The sequence below is a fragment of the Schistocerca americana genome, chromosome 8, assembly GCF_021461395.2.
Source record: "Schistocerca americana isolate TAMUIC-IGC-003095 chromosome 8, iqSchAmer2.1, whole genome shotgun sequence".
Classification (NCBI taxonomy): Eukaryota; Metazoa; Arthropoda; class Insecta; order Orthoptera; family Acrididae; genus Schistocerca; species Schistocerca americana.
Window position 1 is genome coordinate 188,245,810 of NC_060126.1, and position 23,791 is coordinate 188,269,600.

Genomic DNA, 23,791 nt, shown 5'->3' on the forward strand with positions numbered 1-23,791 from the left:
TTTATTGGCTGTAGCCCCACTTACAAACTGTACAATATAAAGTGTACATTATTATATTGATAGCAGACCATTGTCAAGATACAGCATACTTTTACAGATAGAAATTACAAAACAAGCAATATGCAATGACATACATGTAATAAAAATATAGTGCTCCCTTACTAACATGTCAGTTCCTATTTAGGGGAAATTTTATACTGTGAAGTATGTCTAGACATGACTAATGGTGTATAAAAATCAATACTTCAGGACAAATACTTGAAACATGTTTCAAATGGCGTAATTATTATTTAACACCTAAATGTTGAAATGTTACCTTCCAACCTAACGTATACCTCAAGCTATGACACAGACTGGTCCATCAACACAACCAGATTTTTTGCTTTCACGCATGTTGGGTTCGCCAACTCACAATCACACTGTTACCTTCCAACCTAAACTTACCTTGGCCTAAGCAGCAGATGGGCCTGTCACCACAGTCAGGTTTTCAACATTCATCTCCGCATTAACAATTCCATGCTACTTAACCAATCAGCGAGGTAACCACAGGGTCATAAATCTGCATCTGCATTGAAACTCTGCAAAACACTGAAGTGCGCGACAGAAGGTATAATGCATTTTACCACTTACTAGGGTTTCTTTGCATTCCGTTCACTTATGGAAGGTGGGTATAATGACTGTTTGAATTCTTCTGTGCACTCTATAATTAATCTAATCCATTCCTCACTATCCCTTCAGAAGCAATTGGTAGGGAGCTGTACTATATTCCTAGATTCATCATTTAGGGTTAGTTCCTCAAACTTTGTTTCTAGGCTTTTTAGGGGTAGTTTCTGTCTGTCTACTGGCAAATATTTTAATAACTCTAATACACAGTGTTTCCAATAACCAGTATCTTCTTAAATATCAAATTCGGGAAATCCCATGTTTTCCAATGTATGAAAGGTAACCCATGGAAAAGGGTATAGCAGTTTGACCATAATTGTCATTGTAGCTAACACACCATTTGTAAGGCTAATTACCACAATGAAATATATGTAACATGATAAAGACTCTTTAGTATTATGTCTAAAGTGTTTTCTAATTTTTTTAGGTCCAGACAATGTGAAATTATTTCATTTGGCAATGAGCCACACGTCGATCCACTATAGGTGAGTAGTTGACTTTTCCTTACTTTACAAATTATTTTGCTTGGAATATACAGCATATGACAATCTTTTTTTAAGTCCAAAACTATTCCACTGGACGCAAACTAAAAATTTTGTCTGCATCTCTCTTCACCAGAGGCACTGCAACCACCAAGAGCTTTTCAAGGTCACATTTATTGGGCTAGAGATACTGGAGCATTTATAAGCTGGAGTAAATGGCCAGGATAAATGCCTGGGCAAATATCCAAAACTCAAAAATGCCTGGGCATTTGTGAATTTTTAAGGATCAACTGATAAGTCGCAATAAACTATGATCTGCCTCAAATGTCGCAACATCTCACAATAAAGACTCCCTGCCCCACTGAAAACAGTTTAACATTTAAGAACACATTTATCATCAAGAAACACATACCAGCTATTTAATACACCTGCATCAAAACTCTGCAAACTACTGTGAAGTATGTGACAGTGCATTTTACCACTTATTAGGGTTTCTTTCCATTCCATTCACTTATGGCATGTGAGTATAATGACTGTTTAAATTCTTTTGTGCGATCTATAATTAATCTAATCCAGCTCTCACTACCCCTTCAGAAGCAGTTGGTAGGCAGTTGTAATATATTCCTAGATCCATCATTTAAAGTTAGTTCTTGAAACTTGTTTCTAGGCTTACTTGGGATAGTTTCTGTCCGTCTACTGCAAAATTTTTAATAACTGTAATACATAGTATTTTCAACAATCAGTATAATTTTGTTATCAATAAGCATTCTTCAATAATATTCAGAGATTTGACACACATTATAAAGTGTGTTACGTTACAAAGTGATGACCTAAGGATAATTTTTTTTATACCAAATATCACTACACAGCTGTTCTACACTCTGTGTGTGTGTGTGTGTGTGTGTGTGTGTGTGTGTGTGTGTGAGTGAGAGAGAGAGAGAGAGAGAGAGAGAGAGAGAGAGAGGGGGGGGGGGGGGGGGGGGGGGGCTGTACGAGTGCAAGAGAGGGGAACTGAGAGTGAAGAGTAGAGGTGGCAAAAAGAAAAAGAACATTATAAATGATAACCAGCTGTCAGAAATAGCTACCCTTTCTTGGTACAGCGAGTTGGAATGCTAGTGAAACAAAACCATGCTTCTCTCTCCTTTCATTTCATTCTTAGTAATAAAGGCAATGAATGATATATGTCCGTTTAAGTAACGTTTACTACCTCTTAATATCAGGAGTATCATCCCATCCCATATTTTAATTGGTAAATTATACATTTTAGCAGTAAAAACTCTGCAAGTACTTGGACATTTGCCCAGCCCACACACATTTTGCTGTCTCTAAGTTTGGCTTTTCCTCCACCAGAGGCTAAAACAGTCAAACAGGATGGAGAATTAATACTACCTTTCATCCTTCAACTGTCAGCAACTAAACAATCTTCTGTGTTATTAAAGGAAATGAGCAGCAACCATCAGAGGCCTGGCATGTGTAACAGTCTAAATATTGCTCAATGTACTACAATGATGCAATTGTAACCTGACTGTTCATATTGTTAAGAATACATTTGTCATGACACGCCAAAATACTGTATTGCACTAATACAGCAACATAAACAATTCCTTAGTAATTGAAAAATGGAAACTCCAAGTAGGAATACCAAAAATGTAGGAAAAGACAGATTGGTACTTACCATAAAGAAGACATGCCAAGCTGCAGATAGGCATAATTAAAAGACACTCACATACAGCTTTTGGCCACAGCCTTCGTCAGTAAGACACACACACCATTCACATACACGAGCATGCGCACGTCATGCACACACGACCCTCAACTAGAGCATCTCGGGCTGGAATGCACCTATCACACTGGATGCAAGCAGCAATCTGTAAGGGCCAGGGAAGGAGACGGGATAGTAGTATATGGGTGGGGAGCTGCTACACAGACGCCAACCATGGACGCACCCCCACCTGCAGCATCAGACGCTGCGTCTGCAGGCTCCACAATGCTTATAGCCAAGTGCGCCCGTCTGGAAAACTGGGCCCCTGACATCATCAAGCATTGCTGGGGGCCAGCACCTGTGCATTGTCTGCACCCTACACAGGGAGATGTCTTGTCACTTGGACTAATTGAGGTCATGCATGGTGGGATCTGTTCTGCATGGTCCACTGTCTACTCCACCCCTGCCAATGCTTGTTCCCGAGTCACAGGTGGTCCGGTTCACAACGCAGGGGGTTGTTGCCTGTAGATCACTGTCCTTGGTTCCTCTCTCTGCCCCTCTCCTTGATTGCCATTGCCGGTGCATCCCTCACTGCAACTGACATCACTGCTGCTGCCTCCACTGCTGGGTCCCGTGCCCCCATCATCTCAGATGCCACCACTAACCTCAAACAAGGACGTTGTTACAGGGACGTTACCCCCATCCTGCCCTGTGGCTTCTCACGAGGGGGGAGATGGCATGCCAAATCCCCCCCCCCCCCCCCTCATCCTTCCCGCCCCTACTCACCGGCTCCTGTCCATCACATGCTGCAGCAGCCACTGTCATCAGGTGATGAAATGGACATCAGCACCGTCATTGGTGTTTTCAATGATTCATAATCTCAGTGCCTTGTGAGATCAGTGCTTTTTTCACAGAACCACTTCTTTTTTGGTCACAGTGCCTTTTTTTCGGTACCAAACATTTTTTCCTGTACCATGCAATTTTTCTGTGCTTAAGTGTTTGTACAAATCTCTGTAGTTGTCCCACCCCCTACAAGGGAGGAGTGATGTACCTTCACTCATGACACACGTAATTTCAGAGGTTGCTTATCCATACAGTTCAGAGGCCCACTTATAGAGGCCATATAGGTTGGTCCCCTGGCACGCTCTGGTGAGCCGCCAAGGAAACAGGATTATTTAAGCGATTTCTAACGAGTGTTCGGCCTATCCTGTACCCTATATTACTGTTGTCCAGTCAAAGTGTACAGTGCTATGCACAAACTGTGTCTTACATATTGCTCTATACAGTACTATATTCCATAAATTGTGTTTGTTCTTGCTATAGCAAACATCATCGTGTTGGAGAGTTTGTCCCAAGGTGTGACTGCGTTATTGTCAAGTCCAAGAAATGTTCTAGTTTAATTTGTTTCAAACAATGTGACTAAATATTTTACACGATGCTGATGGTGTAAAAATGGTGATACATCAATACGTGGCATGCAGAAAATGTACGGCTACAGCCATAAGAATTTTAAAGAAGCAAAAGAACATGCTAGTAGAAAAGCAAAACTGGTAACTGACATTTTCTCTCTATGTAATGAATATATCATGACAATTTCCACCAGAAATTACAGGGCTATTACAAATGATTGAAGCGATTTCATAAATTCACTGTAGCTCCATTCATTGACATATGGTCACGACACACTACAGATATGTAGAAAAACTCATAAAGTTTTGTTCGGCTGAAGCCGCACTTCAGTTTTCTGCCGCCAGAGCGCTCGAGAGCACAGTGAGACAAAATGGCGACAGGAGCCGAGAAAGCGTATGTCGTGCTTGAAATGCACTCACATCAGTCAGTCATAACAGTGCAACAACACTTCAGGACGAAGTTCAACAAAGATCCACCAACTGCTAACTCCATTCGGCGATGGTATGTGCAGTTTAAAGCTTCTGGATGCCTCTGTAAGGGGAAATCAACGGGTCGGCCTGCAGTGAGCGAAGAAACGGTTGAACGTGTGCGGGCAAGTTTCACGCATAGTGATGTGAAAGATTCAGTGTTTAAACCTCCTCTACCAAGAAACGTGCCAGAACTGCGAGCTCGCATCAACAATGCTTTCGAACTTATCGATGGGGACATGCTGCGCCGACTGTGGGAGGAACTTGATTATCGACTTGATGTCTGCCGAATCACTAAAGGGGCACATATCGAACATTTGTGAATGCCTAAAAAAACTTTTTGAGTTTTTGTATGTGTGTGCAAAGCATTGTGAAAATATCTCAAATAATAAAGTTATTGTAGAGCTGTGAAATCGCTTCAATCATTTGTAATAACCCTGTATTTATATTAACATATACTATAATGCAAAACCAAATCTAAAACTATTGCATTACAAAACTCACTTGGAAATACGATTCCTTTTCTAAACGATCCATTAGCAACTCAAATGTATCAACAGGCACATCTGTAAGCCCAGCAGCTGCTCGTCTCTCATTAATGATACTAAGCCATGCACAGTCTTCTTCATCCATGTCATACTCAACTTCCGCATCCATCTCTTCTGCTGATCGCTCAATGAACCTGTAATTCAGGAAAACATAGTGTTGCATGTTTTCTTTGCTGGATAAAATAGTTCTCTATAAAAAAAGTTAATGGGCACTCACTGATAAATAACTCAAATGAAGGATACACGGGTATAAATCTGAACAGTATTACTAAAATTCCCTCCTCAGGGGACACCGCTTTAACGTAGCACTGTCCGTGTGGGTGAGATGGTTCGTGCACTCTGGATCCAGAGGGCTATGCCGGCGATAGCGTAGCTAACAGCAGGGCCACCCATGCCGGACAGGCCAATGGGGAGGAGCCAGATGAAGTGTGTCCCACAACGACCTATCTACTGTCTCCTGTCCGATCCTATCCTAAGCCTATCCCTCTCCCTTATCATTCTTAACATCCTACACCATAGGGCAGCAAGGGCTCTAGAGGCGTAGTGAAGCCAGTCTCCCTAAGGGAGTAAACCCAATACAAATCACCTGCTGCCTTGCAGTTGGCAGAGGGATCTACAAAGGCTAAGGATGCTCCCCCGATCACGGAGCCAGCTACCCTGCGGGATGTAAGGGGCAGCCCCCCAAATGGTTGGGCGGAAGATGACAAATCTCCCCCTGTAAAACATCAATTGTTGCGAATGCTAGCAAAGGAATAAGCCGGACGGATATTTCGATGACGACCCCAGCAAACAAAAAAAGGATAATAGATATGTACATAGGAACATGGAATGTGCGGAGCCTATACCAAGCTGGAGCCCTATGTCAGCTGCTAACACAAGTAAACAACTACAGTATATAAATAATGGCTCTCCAAAAAATTAGGTGGAAGGGGAGTGACATAACGGATGCAGGAAATTTCACTATCTTCTATAGTGGTGGGAGGATGAATACCTTTGGAACAGGTTTTGTGGTCGCTAAAGAACTGAAACATGCGGTGATGTGCTTCCAACCAATCAATGAACGGATGTCCATATTAAGATTAAGGGGAAAATTTTTCAACATTACAATCATAAATGTACATGCACCCACAGAGGAGGCAGATGAACAACAAAAGGACGAGTTTTGCAGCAAGGTAGAACAACAGTACGATCAGGCTCCCAAACACGATGTCAAGATATTAATAGGAGACCTGAATGCAAAAATAGGAAAAGAAGAGGACTTTCAGCCAACCATAAGAAGACATAGCCTCCATGAAATATCAAACAACAATGGACTTAGGGCTGTAGATTTTGCTATAAGCAAAAACATGACTGTCGGCAGTACATGTTTCCCACATAAAAAAAATACACAAAGAAACATAGATTTCACCAGATGGACAAACCAGAAATCAGATAGACCATATATTGATTGACCGGAGATACAGATTAGACATAATGGATGTTACGAGCCAAAGTGGAGCTGACTGCAATTCAGACCATCATCTAGTGAGAATTAAATACAGACAAAGGATCTCACTATTGAGTAAACAAAAAGGCCACAAAAAAAAAATAAGTTTGACATTAAGAAACTGAAGTTAGAAGAAATACAGAGAGCATATCCGATGAAAATAGAAGAGAGGATTAAGAATGAGACCGACACATCAAATGAACATACAGAAGTAATCTGGAAACGATGTAAGACTGCAATCCTTAAGGCAACTGGAGAGGTTTTAGGACATGAACGGGCTCAAAGAAAGGAAGACTGGTTTGATGAAGAATGTATGAGAAGAATTGAGGAACGTAATATAGCACGAATGAAATTATTGCAGAGAACAACTCGAGAAAATCTGAATGAATATAATTAAAAGTGCCGTGTAGCAAAGAGGGTCTGCAGACAGAAGAAAAGAGCACTAGAAAAGAAAAAACTGGAAGAAATTGAACAGCTAGGAGAAGAGAAGCAAAGTTGTGAAATGTACCAAAAGATTAAAGAAGGAAAGACCGGGTTCCAAGCCAGAACAAATATGTGTAGGAACAAAGAAGGGGATTTGATAGGGGAGAGTAATAAAATATTTGACAGGTGGGCAGAATACTTCCGAGAGTTACTGAACACAGAAATAGAAGGGTTAGAATGAGAAGAACAGATGGAACTAATTTACTATGGACCAGAGGTTTTAACACCAGAACCTACACTGGGGAAAGTGATGCAAGCCATTAAAACCTTAAAAAACAATAAGGCACCTGGAGAAGATCAGATCCAGGCCGAACTTCTCAAGTATGGTGAGGAAACGCTGTGGAAAACAATTCATAAAACAATACTGAATATCTGGCAAGAGGAGAGCATGCCAAAGGTGTGGAAAACAGCTATAATATGCCACATACATAAAGAAGGAGATAAATTAAACTGCCAGAACTATCGAGGAATCTCCCTAGTAAATACTACATATAAAGATTTCTCCAAGATTCTAACGAGCAGGCTTACTCCATATGTGGAAGAGAGAGTTCGAGACTATCAGAGTGGCTTTAGAAGAAATAGGTCAACAACTGACCAGATATTCACATCGCGCATACTATTTGAAAAAGGTTACGAATATCAAATTAACATACACCAGCTTTATATCGACTTTAACCAAGCCTATGATAGCATCTCAAGAGTGGCATTGAAGAATGTAATGGAAGAGGCTGGAATACCTAAGCAGCTCATTAAACTTTCTATGATGAGCCTCAGCGAAACCAACTGTAAAGTAAAAATACAGGGCGAAACCTCCAGAGAAATGGAAGTGAAGAAGGGACTTAGACAGGGTGACAATATCTCCTCTTTGCTATTCAACCTCTGCCTAGAAAAAGTCATAAGAAAGATAGAGTTAAATGAAGGAGGAACATTCTTAAATCATTCACTGCAGTACCTAGCCTCTGCTGACTATGCGGCATTACTCGCACGAAACACTGCTGCGCTAGGCAAAGCCAATCAACAACTGGAGAAAGGTACAAGGGAACTTGGCCTGACAGTCAACATCGAAAAGACCAAGTATATGGCAATGAGCAACCAACATACCTACCAAATCTCAGGATAGCCGACAGGGAGTTTGAAAGGGTGAGAGACTTCAAGTACCTTGGGTACTCACTGAGACAAACGACATTGGCAGTGAGATGAAAGCCAGAATAGCAGCAGCTAACAAACGCTACTTCGCCACATTACTCATGCTTAGGAGTTCGCTTCTATCACGTAAATCCAAAATCCTCATTTACAAAACAATTGTAAAACCAGTTGTTATGTATGGTGTCGAAACGTGGACCATGACTGTAAATGAGGAAAGGATCCTTAGCATATGGGAGAGAAAGGTGCTACGTAAAATATAAGGCCCAGTATATGAGCAAGAATGTTGGCGCATTCGTATAAATGCAGAACTACAACACCTTTTTGAAGAACCTGACACTGTTACTACCATTAAAATTCGAAGACTACGGTGGGCAGGGCACGTGGTCAGAATGGAAGAAGACAGAGCATGTAAGAGGATTTTTGATGGCAAGGCTAGAGGCGGACGGCGGAGGGGACGCCCCAGAAAGAGATGGGTGGATGGAGTTGAAGAAGACATGAAAAAGCTGGGTGTCAGAGGATGGAGACGGAAAGCCATGGATTGGATAGAATGGCAGGATATTGTGATGCAGGCCAAGGCCCTCCAAGGGCTGTAGAGCAGAGGAGTATTAGTAATCACTAAAATTCAATAATTATTGTGTTGAATCAAATGTGGCCTCAGTTTAAAGTTGTGTGACAGTAATGCCACATCAATACACATGTTCAATATAAAAATATGGTATCTGCGTGCAGAATGTGTAATGAAAATGTTGCTGCTGTTCGAGAAGAATAACACAGACAGTCTTCTAAATAGTGACTACCAGAATCTCAAGTATTCACTACACAAGCATTTTCAACAAATTATGAGAGAATGTTTCAATTGTCATTAAACAGTGCACTTCTGAAAATGGAACTAAAAAAAAAAAATCTGTCTGTGGAAAGTATTCTTTGGTAGTCAAAACATAGAGCAACAACCACAAGAGTAAATACAACTACTGCCATTAAAAGTGCAGTGAACACCATTGCCATTTTCATCTCCAGGGAGAGTAAATGACACCTTTACACAGGTGATGAAGCCCAACAAACTTAGAAATTATTACTATTCAGTGGCATATATCTTATTCATGAATGGGTAAAAGTTACATTTGGAACCCCCCCCCCCCCCCCCCTGCATTTTTCCAATGAGGAATGGATGTAATCAGCAGGCTTCACTACCTGTCAATTTGTTATCTCACTCAGATTTTACGATATTACATTCATTGTCTTAGCCAAATCGCAGCCAAATTGTCACCCTCTTACCCTAACTTAGACCTTGGGCTCCATTACAGATCAGACCATCACTACAACCAAGATTTTAGGGGTGGTGATTCAGTACCATACTTTAATCTATGAACGTCATTCTTGAGAGTAATCGGAGAATCGTGAGAACTCACTGTCACGGTTGGGTCTATGAATTTTTAACAGCCATGGCATAGAAGCAAATAAATGAACTTGAAGCAGTCAATATTGCACTTTACTCCTTTTTGTGATAAGTTTTGACCAAATAACAATCTTCAGATCAAGATGTTCATGGTCAGATGGCAGTACTGTCAGCATTACCATGGTGTATACGTGGACATTGAAAAATATTATTCTTACAGTTGTGCCTGATGTTCAGAGATAACTTGCTTTCTGACTGCTTGGAGGAATAAGTGTGCCCCTGCTGTAAGACGGCAACTTTCAAGACAGCAAGTGCACTCACTTGATGTTTTAGACTGGGGTACCAATGTGATAAAAGCACAGAATACATCGAACATAAAAGTAAGGAGACATTATTGAATAACATACCAAAAGATAACATACCAAAAGATTCCTATACTGTCACTTTCACATCAATCATTAGCAGTCTACATTTGATTCCACATATCGGACAGCTTCTTGGGACAGCATTGTAGTCAAAAGAAAAAATGAAAAAAAAGGGGGAAGGGGGCAATGTAGTAGAAAAACAGATTCAGTATATGATAGCATTACTGAAATAATTTCTCACTTACCTGATGTACGAATTTGGACGTGGTGGTGCGTCACTTATGTTGTAGTTATCAAGAACTGTGAAACATGGTTCTGGTAGTTTTACTTTTTCTTCTGCAGCGCTAGTTCTCCCATCATTTGTGCCATGGGTGCCACACTAAGAAAACATACCAAGTAACTGAGCGACACAAAATCTTCCTGTTGCAACTAATATATCTGTACATACACTTTAAGCCTTAGCAAACAGATGATTTACATCAAAGAAAGAAATTTGCATCATTAACACATGAAACACTACAAACAGAAAAGACGATAAATTGTCACCAATCACAAAGAATACTGGAATGTGTAATTAAATTTCTTGTTTTGATCAGTTTTATTTTTCAACAAGTCAAATTTAACTGCCAATGACAGAATGATACACAATACTGAACACTGAGAAATAAATAAATCAAAACTGCTCTACAATATATTGCAACAACATAAATAGACATAAAAAGATTATCAACAAATTCAAATGGAATACATTAAAAGAATCTACATCTACTTACATACTCCACAAGCCACTGTACGGCACGTGGTGGACAGTATCCTGTACCACTACTACATTCTAGACAGTATAAGATGATCCCCAACAGCTCACAGCCCTGTTGCCAGCTTTCAACTGCGAAGCACTGACGGTTGCAAGCGCAAATAGTAGTAGCTGTCTACAGAGATCTGACAACAATGAGGTATTGCCAAAGAGACGTTTACAAAGTTGCATTACAGTATCAGTTGACGTAGGTCCGTGAAGCTGCCATCTCCAACTGTCAGGGATCAACTTAAGCCAACTCGGATATAGTCATTTCATTTCCTGTTCCACTCGCAAATAGGGCAAGGGAAGAATGACTGTTTATATGCCTCCACACAAGCTCTAATCTCTCTAATCTTTCCTTCACGGTCCTCACGCAGAATGTATGTTAGCGGTAGTAGAATTGTTCTGCAGTCAGCCTCAAATGCTGGTTCTCTACATTTTCTCAATACTGCTCCTCGAAAAGAAAGTTGCCTTCCCTCCCGTGACTCCCATTTGAGTTCCTAAGGCACTTCTGTAATACTTGCATGTTGTTCAAACCTACCAGTAACAAATCTAGCAGGTTGCCTCTGAATTCCTTTGGTATCTTCCTTTAATCTGACCTCGTGTGGATCCTAAACATTCAAACAGACTCCAACAAAGGGTCACACTAGTGTCCTAAGTGCAGCCTCCTTTACAGATGAATCGTATTTTGCTACAATTCTCCCAATAAACCAAAGTCAAATATTTGTTATCGCTACTACAATTCTTACAAGCTCATTCTATTTCATATTGCTTTGCAATGTTATGCCTCAATATTTAATTGAAGTGACTGTCAAGCAGCACACTGCTAATTTTCAACTTTTTATTTCTGGTACTCATCTGCATTACCTTACATTTCTCTAAATTTAGAGCTAGCTGCCGTTCATCACACCAACTAGAAATTTTGTCCAAGTCATCTCGTAGCATCCTACGCTCACCCAATTACGACACCTTCCCATACACCATAACATCTTCAGTAAATAGCTGCATCCTGCTGCTTACCTTGTTTGCCAGATCATTTACATACATAGAAAATAATAGCAGTCCTATCACACTTCCCTGGGGCACCCCTGACAATACCTTTGTCTCTGATAAACACTCACTGTCAAGAACAATATATTGTTTTCTATGAAGTCTTCAGCCCAGTCAAAAACCTGAGAATCTATTTTGTAACTTGTACCTTTGTTAACAGTTGGCAGTAATGCACTGTGTCAAATTCTTTATGGAAATCCAGGAATATGGAATCTGCCTGTTGCTATTCACCCATAGTTTGCAGGATTTTATGTGAGAAAACGGCAAACTGAGTTTCACATGGGCAATGCTTTCTAAAACCCTGCTGATTTGGCACCAGAAGCATTTCCCTCTTGAGGAAATTTATTATATTCAAACTGACAATATGTTCGAGGATTGTGCAACAAGCCGATGTTAAAAATTTCATCATCATTTATCACATAAATGGACTTTCTTAAAACTTCAAAGATGCATTTTCACTGACAATTCTATAAATATATGACAGTACCAGTTAATAGCATGATAATGCAGCTGTAGACCTATGGCATCATTAACATGGTAAAGGTATGAGCCTTAACAAACAACCAACAACTGCTGTCAGCAATAACACGAAAATATTATTTGAATAAAATCCAATAAAGTAACAAGACCCCCCCCCCCCCCCCCACAGGAATATGGGTTTTTGAGTAGGCAATGTTCTTGGTATTAATATCTTCAAACATATTAAAAACTTGAATATGCTAACTTCAATGTTTTTATTGTGTATTTCAGTTGTACATGTCATGTTCTACTTAAAATATGTTGTTTAGTTCTTATGAGTGATAGTTTAGATTGTATGTTTGCCTACATAGGTCTAGTGGAGACGGGGAGTGTATTGAAGATGTCCAATTTTGTCTCAAAACAAAAAGGTCAACACTGACTGCTTTTCCTCATCTTTATTAATGATCTTCCTCTTTTTTCTGAGACAAACAGCAAATTTACCCTGTTTGCCGATGATACCACAATTCTAATTGACGATTTGATTGATCATGATCTTGAAAAAACTACAAATACTGTTTTTAATGACATCTTAAATTGGTTCTCCTCAAATGGTCTCTCGCTCAATGCAGATAAAACTCATTATATGAGGTTCCATACATCACAAAGTAATCCCGATGAAATTAACATAAAATGTAGAGATCAACCAATACAGAAAGTTGAAGACACAAAATTCCTGGGTGCTTACATAGACAGTAAATGTAATTGGTCAGTTCACATTCTTCATCTATGTAAAAAACTTAGCTCGGCAACATTTGCATTACGGGTAATTTCTTCAGTGGCTGAAGTTGACACTATTAAGGTTGCCTACTTTGGCTACTTCCACTCATTGATGTCATATGCTATCATATTCTGGGGGAACCAACCACTTGCAAAAAAAGTTTTCACCATCCAAAAAAAAGCAATCAGAATAATGTGTGGGGTCCATCAAAGACACTCTTGCAGGCACTTGTTTCGGAAGATAGGTATCCTAACAACTGCCTCACAGTATATTTTTTCCTTGCTGACCTTTGAGTGCAAAAATTATTCCATCTACCAAGACAACAGTAAATTCCATGGTTATAACACCAGAAACAAAAACAATCTACATTTAGAAATGAAACGTCTCACTCTGGTACAAAAAGGAGTTTACTACTCCAGCATTAAGCTGTTCAATGCTCTACCACTACATATCAAATGTGTTCATACAGAACTGCCAAAATTTAAACAAGTTCTCAAAGATTACCTGACAGAGAAATCTTATTATACTGTGGATGAATACCTGAAAGAAAATGTATACCATCACTAAACTTATTGTGTCTAGAAGTAGTTCAATTGATTTTATTGTGCATTTGGGCATTAGCGCACTTTTTGTAACAACAGATTGGCTGTACATGTATTTACTCTTGTTGGCCTAATATCTGATTTAACTTTGTGCTCTTATCTTTAACCTTTATTTGAAACTCCTTTTTCTGTCAAATGGTAGTTATGTTATCTAGCTGACATTGTATCTGTTACTGTATTTATAGTATGTCTTACTTAAACTATGTACAATTTGCCATTGAATTGCCCTTGTATTTATTGTAAGTTTAAATTGAAACCTGTACAATTTGACACGTTCCATATCCATGTGATTGACTCACTAACTGGATCTACGGAACAAGAAATAAATAAATAAATAATAAATAAATAAATAAATAAATGAATGTGTCACCTCAGTATTTCAGTATTTGGAAAAAAAAGTGTATGTTGAAGTTCCACATATATATATATATAAAATTAAAATATTTTCATTGTCTGTTGATTGGTTAAAATATTATATACTTATTTAAATGATGGTATTCATGGAAATTTCTTAACGAAAGGGAAAATAAGAACATGCAATTAAAAATCTACAAGCAATAGAGATCTGAAATTATTTTTAATTAAAACTTTGTCCACAATACCGTCAGACATGAGTAACACATGCACCTTTCAGAACTATATTTTCATATTAATATAACTTGAAAACAACATATCACCTTTAATGTGGAAAAATAAAATACAAAATTTGTAACTTTTTGCAAACTTCAAAATTGTGTTTTGAAAATATGAATTGTCATAGGATGTTAACTGTCTTGATAAATGATAATATGGAATCTAGACTATAGTTTGAAGTCACAAACAATGGCGGTCGAGTTTAGGCTTGTTCTGTGTACCTATTTCGCTCATACTGCGGCAGCCAATGAGTGCTCTGTAGTGTTCTGAGTGCTCTGTTCTGAATGCTGTAGCTAATGCAAGAATTAAACACGATCGTAGCAAGTTGTGTAATGAATTTCTATTTTGTTTGTTGCAAGTTGTTATCGTTGATGGTGATGGTATGTGGTAAATTCTGCATAAGCAAGCAAGAGACATAATTTGCAGTACATACGCTTCCTTGAAGTCAAAAGCATGTGTTTGCACATACCCAACTGTCACTTGGAATCATCAATAATATCATTCCTGTCTGTGACTTGGCATGCACGAACCTACATCATTTGTGGATGAGACTATAACTTTCGGCAATGACATTAATATCTTATCTTCTTAACTTGCCCAAATATTTCTTAACATAAATGAATCTGAAATTTTTTGATTCTTTAGAAATTATTTTCTCTAAAACTCTCCCCCTGAATATTATACAAGGTGTGATTGGAAAGTTTTAAGAATGGATCCACTAATGCTTACTGGTTTGGCAGGCAGGTACACAGAGGGTGGGGAGTGAGTCATTGCCTTGTTCTTGAACGCCCTCTGACAGTAAACTACGTTTCCTTTACTCAGTTCATTGTGGCAGATGATTGAGTTCGTGTCTGTTAGGGCTTGTTGCTGCATTCTGTCTGCATGAAAACGAACGTAAAAATGAAGCAACGAGTTTGTGTAACATTTTGTTTTAAAACCAGGAAATCAACTTCTGAGACTTACAAACTATTAAAAACAGCTTTTGGAGATAATTGTATGAGCCAGTCAAATGTTTTTATCAGGGTCAACAGTTTTAAAAATGGCTGCAAATCATTTGGAGATGAACTACGGTCCGGCCATCCTTCCACGTTAGGAGCGAATGAAAATGTCGTGAAAGCTTGTGACTTAGTGCGCTCTAATCGAAGACTTACAATTAGACAGATGGCTGATGAGCTTAATTTAAGTTTCTATGTAGTTCAGTCAATTTTAACTGAAGGTCTGAAAATGCGTCGAGTGTCCGCAATATTCATTCCAAAAGTGTTGTCCAGTGACCAGAGACAATACTGACTTGAAGTGTGCCAAGAATTGATTAATTGGACAAAAACTGATCCAGATTTGTTAAATAGGGTAATTTATGAAGACGAATCATGGGTATATGGATATTATCCTGAAACCAGGTTCACCATGACCAAAAAAAGCATGGTAAAGTTGGTCGAAGGTGAAGACAATGTTGGTGACATTTTTCCGATTCTACCATTACTGTGCTTCGTAAATTTACTCCTGGGCGACAGACAATTAACCAGAAATACTACAAATGTGTCCTTCAACGTTTGCACGAAAAGGTGTGGAAGAAAAAGCCTGCATTGTGAAAAGACAGGAGTTGGGTGCTACACCATGACAATGCTCCAGCTAATCGTGCCTTCTCCATCATTTATTTTGACCAAATTCATAATCCCTGTGCTTCCACAACTGCCATATTCCCCCGATTTGGCCTCTGCAGACTACTACCTGTTTCCTAAACTGAAATTTTCACAGAAAGGGAAGCAATTTGACTCGACTGAAGACATCCAGGCAAAGACGGAGAGCGTCCTAACCACACTCCAGAAAAAAAATTCCAGGAATTTTTTCAAAAGTGGAAACACCGTTGGCGTTGGTGTGTTCAGTCAGAAAAGGACTATTTTGAAGGAGATGCTTCACAGTAGCATGTACGTAACACCATTGTACAATTACAAGCCCATTCTTAAAACTTTCCAATCACACCTTGTAAATTGTTTGGTATATTATTTGGCCATTGTACTTACGAAAGGTGCAATCAGAATGGGCAATATTTCCCTGTGCAAAATTTTTTTTTAAGTTAGGCTTATCCAAACTCCAAGTAAAAAAAAAAATTGACACTTAAATATTTAAAATGTTTGCTGCCGTTGAGTAAATGTAATGCACTATCAATATTTCTGAGTCAAAGTAATTACATTTTATAGCAAGTGGGAAAACAATTTTTGATTTTGTTCAAGCATTTTATAACAAATTTAGATATAGAAATGCATGCTCGCTTATGCACTTTTCTGTTAGTTATTTCTCACAAATTTGTACTTTGTTCGTCTTGACTTTATTTCTTCCCAGTGTTCCGTGAATTGGTATTTCCTACATGGGTTCAGGGTTTGAAATGTAAGGCAAAGAGCTTCTAAACTTTGCTAGACAATTGATTTATTGCCGAGTGCTTTTTTTTTACCTGGGTTTATATTTCAACTACTTGAAGCCGCAGCTCTTGGCTGATACAGATCAACACAGTAGCTAGTTACCGTAGATGTTTTATCTTTTCCTGTGATTTTCCTTGTAGTATATTTCTTAAATTTTGTGCATGTTTTTCTGTTTAAGAGGGTTAATCTCACAGTCTGTAGCACAATTTTCATTTCTTCTCAACAACCAATTACATAGCTCATTACGACATCATCGTCCATTGGTAACACATCAGAAGAGCAGAAAGTTGCATATCTAGGATTCTGTCTACTTTTCCAGTTTACTTCTTCAGCTAATGTTGCTAGGATAGGTAGGACGTGTGCATGCTGTTTGCAGGTACAGGAGGAGATGGTTACAGTTTGCAAAGAGCTGAATGCGCTATTGGCTACGGTCAGTCACCTTCATGCTGCTGCCTTATGGATTAGTCGTGGCGGAGAATGGCATCACATGGGCCACCTCAGGTGACGATTGATTCGCCCACGAGTTCTGCTTCCAAGGCACATCCTAGTGTACCTAACGTGATGGATCTGTCCTTACAGCAGGTTTAATAACGAAATTCAGCAAATGTTAACAAAGCAGATGCTACTGCACTTTCAGTTCAAAACTGAACGCACATGACAACAAGCAAAGGTTACTAGATATTTGTGTGTCTGTGAGAAGATTTACTACGTATGAAGCATACAATAACTACCACCATTACACCCCAGCAAAAGAATGGCAGAGAACCTGAGAAAATTCTGGTTCTATGTAAAATCGCAATGGGGGGTGCAAGACTTCCATCCACTTACTTGTTGATGAGTCCAGTGCGAAAGTTGTAGATATCAAAAGGAAATTTTGAATTTCACATTCAAAAAATTGTTCATGCTGGAGAATTGTACAAACATACTGTCATTTGACCACTGATCAAGCATTCGTGGCTTTTAGAAACAACTGAAAGAGTTGAAGGCAAATAAGTCAACAGGACTGCATGGGATGCCCCTTCAGTTTTATAAAGAGTGCTGTACAGTACTAGCCCCTTACCTAGCTTGCATTTATTGTGAATCTTTTGCCCAGCGCAAAGTCCCAAGCAACTGAAAAGCTCAGGTGGCTCCTGTATATAAGAAGAATAAAAAAACAGACCTGCAAAATTACCGACAGATATCTCTAACATTGGTTTACAGCAGAATTCTTGAACATATTCTCAGTTCGAATATCACACATTTTCATGAGACTGAGATCTTATATCCTACATCAGCATGGCTTTAGAAATCATTGCTCATGCAAAATTCAGCTTGCTGCTTTTTTGCATGATGTACTGTAAACTATGGCTGAAATGAAGGGCAATAGGCAGATTATGTATTTATAGATTTCCAGAAATCATCTGACACTGTGCCCCACTGCAATCTGGTAATAAAGGTATGAGCATACGGAATCGGTTCACAGATATGAGAGTGGCTTGAAGACAATTATTAAGTTACAGAACCCTGTATGTTGTGCTAGATGGCAAGTGTTTATCAGAGCGAAAGGTATAGTCAGCAGTGCCGCAGACAAGTTTGATGGGACCGCTATTGTTCTCTATACACATAAATGATTTGGCAGAGAGGATGGGCAACAATCAGTGGTCGTTTGTTGATGATTCCGTGGTGTACAGTAAAGCTTCAAATCTGAGTAGTTGGAGAAGGATACAAGATGACTTAGGCAAAATTTCTAGATGGTGTGATGAATAGCAGCTAGTTCTAAATGTAGAAAAATATATGTTAATGCGAATGAGCAGGAAAATCAAACTCCAATGTTCAGGTACAGCATTAGTAGTGTCCCACTTGACACAGTCACACCTCTTGATACCTGAATGTTATGTTGCAAAGCAATATGAAATGGAATGAGTATGCGAGGACTGTGACAGGGAAGGCGAATGGTTGATTTCGATTTATTGGGAGAATTTTAGGAAAGTGTGGTTCACCTGTAAAGGAGACTGCATATAGGAAACTAGTGTGACCTATTCTTGAGTACTGCTCGAGTCTTTGGGATCCACAGCACGCCATATTAAAGGAAGACATTGATGCAATTCAGACGAGATCTGCTAGATTTGTTACTGGTAGGTTCAAAAAACATGCAAGTGTTGCACAGATGCTTTGGGAACTCATATGGGAATCCCTGGAGCAAAGGCAGCGTTCTTTTCAAGAAACATTGCTGAGAAAATTTAGAGAACAGGCATTTTGAAGCAGACTGCAGAACGATTCTGTTGCCTCCAACATACACTGTGTGTAAGGACAACAATGATACGAGAAACTAAGGCTCATACAGAGGGATATAAAAAGACATTTTTCCCTCACTCTATTTGCAAGTGGAACTGGAAAGGAATTGACTGGTAGTGGTAAAAAACACTCTCCACAATGCGCCGTACAGTGGCTGACAGAGTATGTACCAGGCCTACCGGTATGAAATGAGCGTTTTTGTGTGAAAATGAAACACTAATTTTGAATTGAAAAGTAAAAACATTTTATTCAAAGTACTGACCATTGCTTTCTATACATTTTGACCACCTTTCAGGCAATTTGTGGACACCACACCAATAGAAATGTTTGTCTTTTGAAGCGACCCAATCAGACACCCAATCTTCGACTTCTTCGTAGGAATCGAACTGTTCCTCAGTCAATGCGTGTCCCATTGATGAAAACAAATGGTAGTCGGAAGGTGCCAAGTCCGGTGAATACGGTGGGTGGGGTAGCAGCTCCCATTCAAGTGTTTTGATTGTATCCTGAACCAGTTTTGCTTTGTGTGCAGGTGAATTGTCATGTAAAGAAATTACTTTGCCCTGTCTTCTGGCCCATTTTGGTCTTTTTTCGATCAATGCATAGTTCAAATTGATCATTTGTTGTCTGTAGCAATTAGTATTTACAGTTTCACCGGGTTTTAGAAGCTCATGATACACCACACCTTTCTGATCCCACCAAACACAGAGCGCTGTCTTCTTGCCGAATCAATCTTGTTTTGCAGTTGATGGTTGTCCCGGATTAACCTACGATTTTTCCCGTTTAGGATTCTTAAAATAAATCCATTTTTCATCGCCAGTAACAATTTGAAGAAAAATCGATTTTCTTTCATTTCTTTGAAGCAAAATTTGACAAATGGTTTTTCAGTTTTCCATCTGTCTTTCATTCAATTCATGTGGCACCCATTTTCCACACTTTTGGATATTTCCCATAGCTTTCAAACAGTCAGAAATTGTTTGTTGTGCAAAATTTAGCATTGCTGCCATTTGCTTCTGACTCAAAGTATCATCTTCATCCAATATTGCTTGCAATTCGGCATCTTCGAACATTTTTGGTGATCTTCCACGTTCTTCATTTCTTACATCAAAATCATTATTTCCGAACCGTTGAAACCATCTTTTGCATGTTGCTTCTGATACAGCATGATCACCATATGCCTCGACAAGCATTCAATCCGACTCTGGAGCACTATTTTTTCAAATGAAAATGAAAAATTAATGCTTTCCGCAAATCATCACTTTCTGGTACAAAATTCGACATTGTTAACACGATGAAAACATACGATGGTGTTTGTTCCATGAGTTGATGTATACTAAATATCTTTGACATATGTCATACCAACCACACAAAAAAAATTAAGGTTTGTTCACAACTAATGTTCCCTATCGACACATTTGTATCTTAACGCTCATTTCATACTGGTACACCTGGTATATGGATGTACTCCACGGCAAGTCTACTAAAAAAGATTCACACTGTAAGCCTACAATGCATTTCTGAAAAGAGATCATTTGTTTTGCCACTTGCTTCTCAATGAACTTGGGTAGCCAGGCTGAATTTGCATGTCGACAAGGATGATCCAACAACAGCAGCACTTGGGAAATAGAAACTGCACACCAATCACCTGATGATAGCCATTTGAAAGCGTATGACTGACCAAGAGGTGTCAAAGGAACTGTTTCATCTAGCAGTCATGACACACACACACACACACACACACACCGAGTGTCGTACATACTAGAGTATAACTCCTTCGCAATGAATGTGACGTACCACAGCTACTTGAGGACCAAGATATTTCTGCAATAACTCAGCTAGATTTCTAACAATCGTGAAGCATTTTTCCACTTTTCTTAGACACAATCTTCTTGTCTGTTTTTACAGTCCATTCATCCGATCCTTTCACTACTGCATTCCCTCACTTACACCGTATATAATAAAATCTTCAAGCCACACACACAACCCTAAGCACGATGATTTATGTGCAAGTTCAGGTGTGTTAATAACAAACGAAAGAGAGCTGAAAACAGTGTTGCCAACATGCTCAGATTATACTAGAAATTAAATGGTAAATATGGCACACACTTTACACACAAAAAATTGCCCACTGTAATTGCACCAATGAATAACACAATAACCAAATAATATACTGTAAAATAGTCATAAAATTTGTCATGAGGAAGCCACATAAATAATTTGTAAAAACTCTTAAAAATGCGATTTTTAAAATTTTTATTGATCAATACTTACAAAATACAGATAGCTGGAGCAGAGACGACATTGTTACTGGTTAGACCAGTTGTACGTGGTGATGTAAAAGAAAAATTGGCATTCTGTGATTTTGTAAACTAAAAAGAAATTTTTAAAGGTTAGTTACAAATTGTAAATTTAGGTTTTTACTTCTTAAATTTGTTAGTCTCTCTCTCTCTCTCTCTCTCTCTGAAAATTTCGCCCGGCAAGTGCATCCGGCAGAAAAAGGATGTTAAAGAGTGGAAATCTGGCAACACTGTAACCACTTGCATGGTAACTTCCTGTCAGCACATATTTGTCATGATGTACAGTTGGTGCAGTGGATAGAGGAGGTCGATGGTTTGATCCTGGGTTAAGGCATATGTTTTTTATTTGATAAATGTACTCCTGGTGGTATGGTATCTGGCACCTTAATCATCAGAAGCGATTGCAGTGGGTCCTCTAGAAAACATTTGCACTTACATACTATAATCATAGAAATGGAAAACTGGTCAGCTTTGAAAGAAGCCCTTTCCACGTCGTGGGCGTGAATTTATTCGCACCACTTCTCCCACTAGATGTGAAACCTGTTTCCTTTGTACCCTCCTCCAACAGTCCCATTCATTATTACGAACTATTATTCTTGCCTTGTACAGGTCCATTACATTTTGTTAGGCCCTTACGTTACCAGCAGGACTAGCAATGTGCTTTGCAAATAACGTCCAAACTTGGGTACTATTTACATGTGTTATCACCATGGTCCCACTAATTATGCCTTTCAACACTGAGTCTGGTAACCGCATACTGTCTAGTACATACACTATGTAATCAAAAGTATCCAGACACCCCCGAAAACACAAATTTTTCACATTAGGTGCATTGTGCTGCCACCTACACCATATCAGCAACCTCAATAGTCATTAGACATAGTGAGAGCAGAATGGGGCACTCCGCGAAACTCACCGACTTCGAATGTGTTCAGGTGATTGGGTGTCACTTGTGTCATCCATGTGTACGCAAGATTTCCACACTCCTAAAAATCCCTAGGTCCACTATTTCTATGTGATAGTGGAGTTGAAACATGAAGGGACACGTACAGCACAAAAGTATACAGGCTGACCTCGTCTGTTGACTGCCAGAGACCCCCAACAGTTAAAGTGGGTCGTAATGTGTAATAGGCAGACATCTATCCAGAACATCACACAGGAATTCCAAACTGCATCAGGATCCACTGCAAGTACTATGACAGTTAGGCGGGAGATGAGGAAACTTGAATTTCGTGGTCGAGCGGCGGCTTATAAGCCACACATCATGCCGGTAAATGCCAAACGACACCTCGCTTGGTCAAGGTGCGTAAACATTGGGCAACTGAACAGTGGAAAAGCATTGTATGGAGTGGCGAATCATAGTACACAATGTGATGATCCAATGACAGGGTGTGGGTATGGTGAATGCCAGGTGAACGTCAGTCATCTACCAGTGTGTGTGGTGGCAACAGTAAAATTCGGAGGCAGTGGAGTTATGGTGTGGTCGTGTTTTTCATGGAGGGGGCTTGTACCCCTTGTTGTTGTGTGTTTTAAGCACCTTCTTGCTTCCCACTGTTGAAGAGCAATTCAGGGATAGCGATTGCATCTTTCAACATGATCGAGCACCTGTTCGTAATACACGGCCTGTGGCTGAGTGGTTACATGACAGTAACATCCCTGTAATGGACTGGCCTGCACAGAGGCCTGACCTGGATCCTACAGAACACCCTTGGGATGTTTTGGAACGCCGACTTCGTGCCAGGCCTCGGTGACCTACTTAGATACCTCTCCTGAGTGCAGCACTCCATGAAGAATGGGCTGCCATTCCCCAAGAAACCTTCCAGAAACTGATTGAATGTATGCCTGTGAGAGTGGAAGCTGTCATCAAGGCTAAGGGTGGGCCAACACCATATTGAATTCCAGCATTACCAATGGAGGGTGCCACAAACTTGTACATCATTTTCACCCAGGTGCCCGGATACTTTTGATCACATAGTGTATCTCAATGCATTATTATTATTATTATTATTATTATTATTCTGTCGATGAGACTGTGGAAACATCGTGCCTATTACCATAAGGGAAACAGTGTAATTCGAAACCAAACATTTCACAATTAGCAGTGTTGGGATGAATCATGCACAACAATATCTGTCGGAGGGATAATACGCATTAGGTGAAACAGTGCACAGTACTGATGGCATTTTTATACTGTATGCGCTGTCCACCAGACAGGGACTAGTTGCAAGCGGAGTAATGCGCTGATGACTGACTCCAATGTACATGTGTACACATATCTAATTTTCTCATTATAAACTTCTAAACCAGTGCAGCAGACGTATGGCATACACAAATGATGAA

The 23,791-nt window shown here is 39.5% G+C and overlaps 1 protein-coding gene across 2 annotated transcripts in view; it reads right to left on the minus strand.

Moving 5' to 3' along the window:
- Positions 1-23,791, minus strand: part of LOC124625776 (peregrin) — a 260,021-nt gene that overhangs the window by 231,205 nt on the left and 5,025 nt on the right. For both annotated transcript variants that reach the window (XM_047149217.1, XM_047149216.1), the window contains exons 3-4: positions 10,394-10,527; positions 5,229-5,406 (exon numbers count right to left, since the gene is read on the minus strand). In XM_047149217.1, the coding sequence (XP_047005173.1) occupies positions 5,229-5,406; positions 10,394-10,527 (312 nt within the window). The remainder of the gene's footprint in view (positions 1-5,228; positions 5,407-10,393; positions 10,528-23,791) is intronic.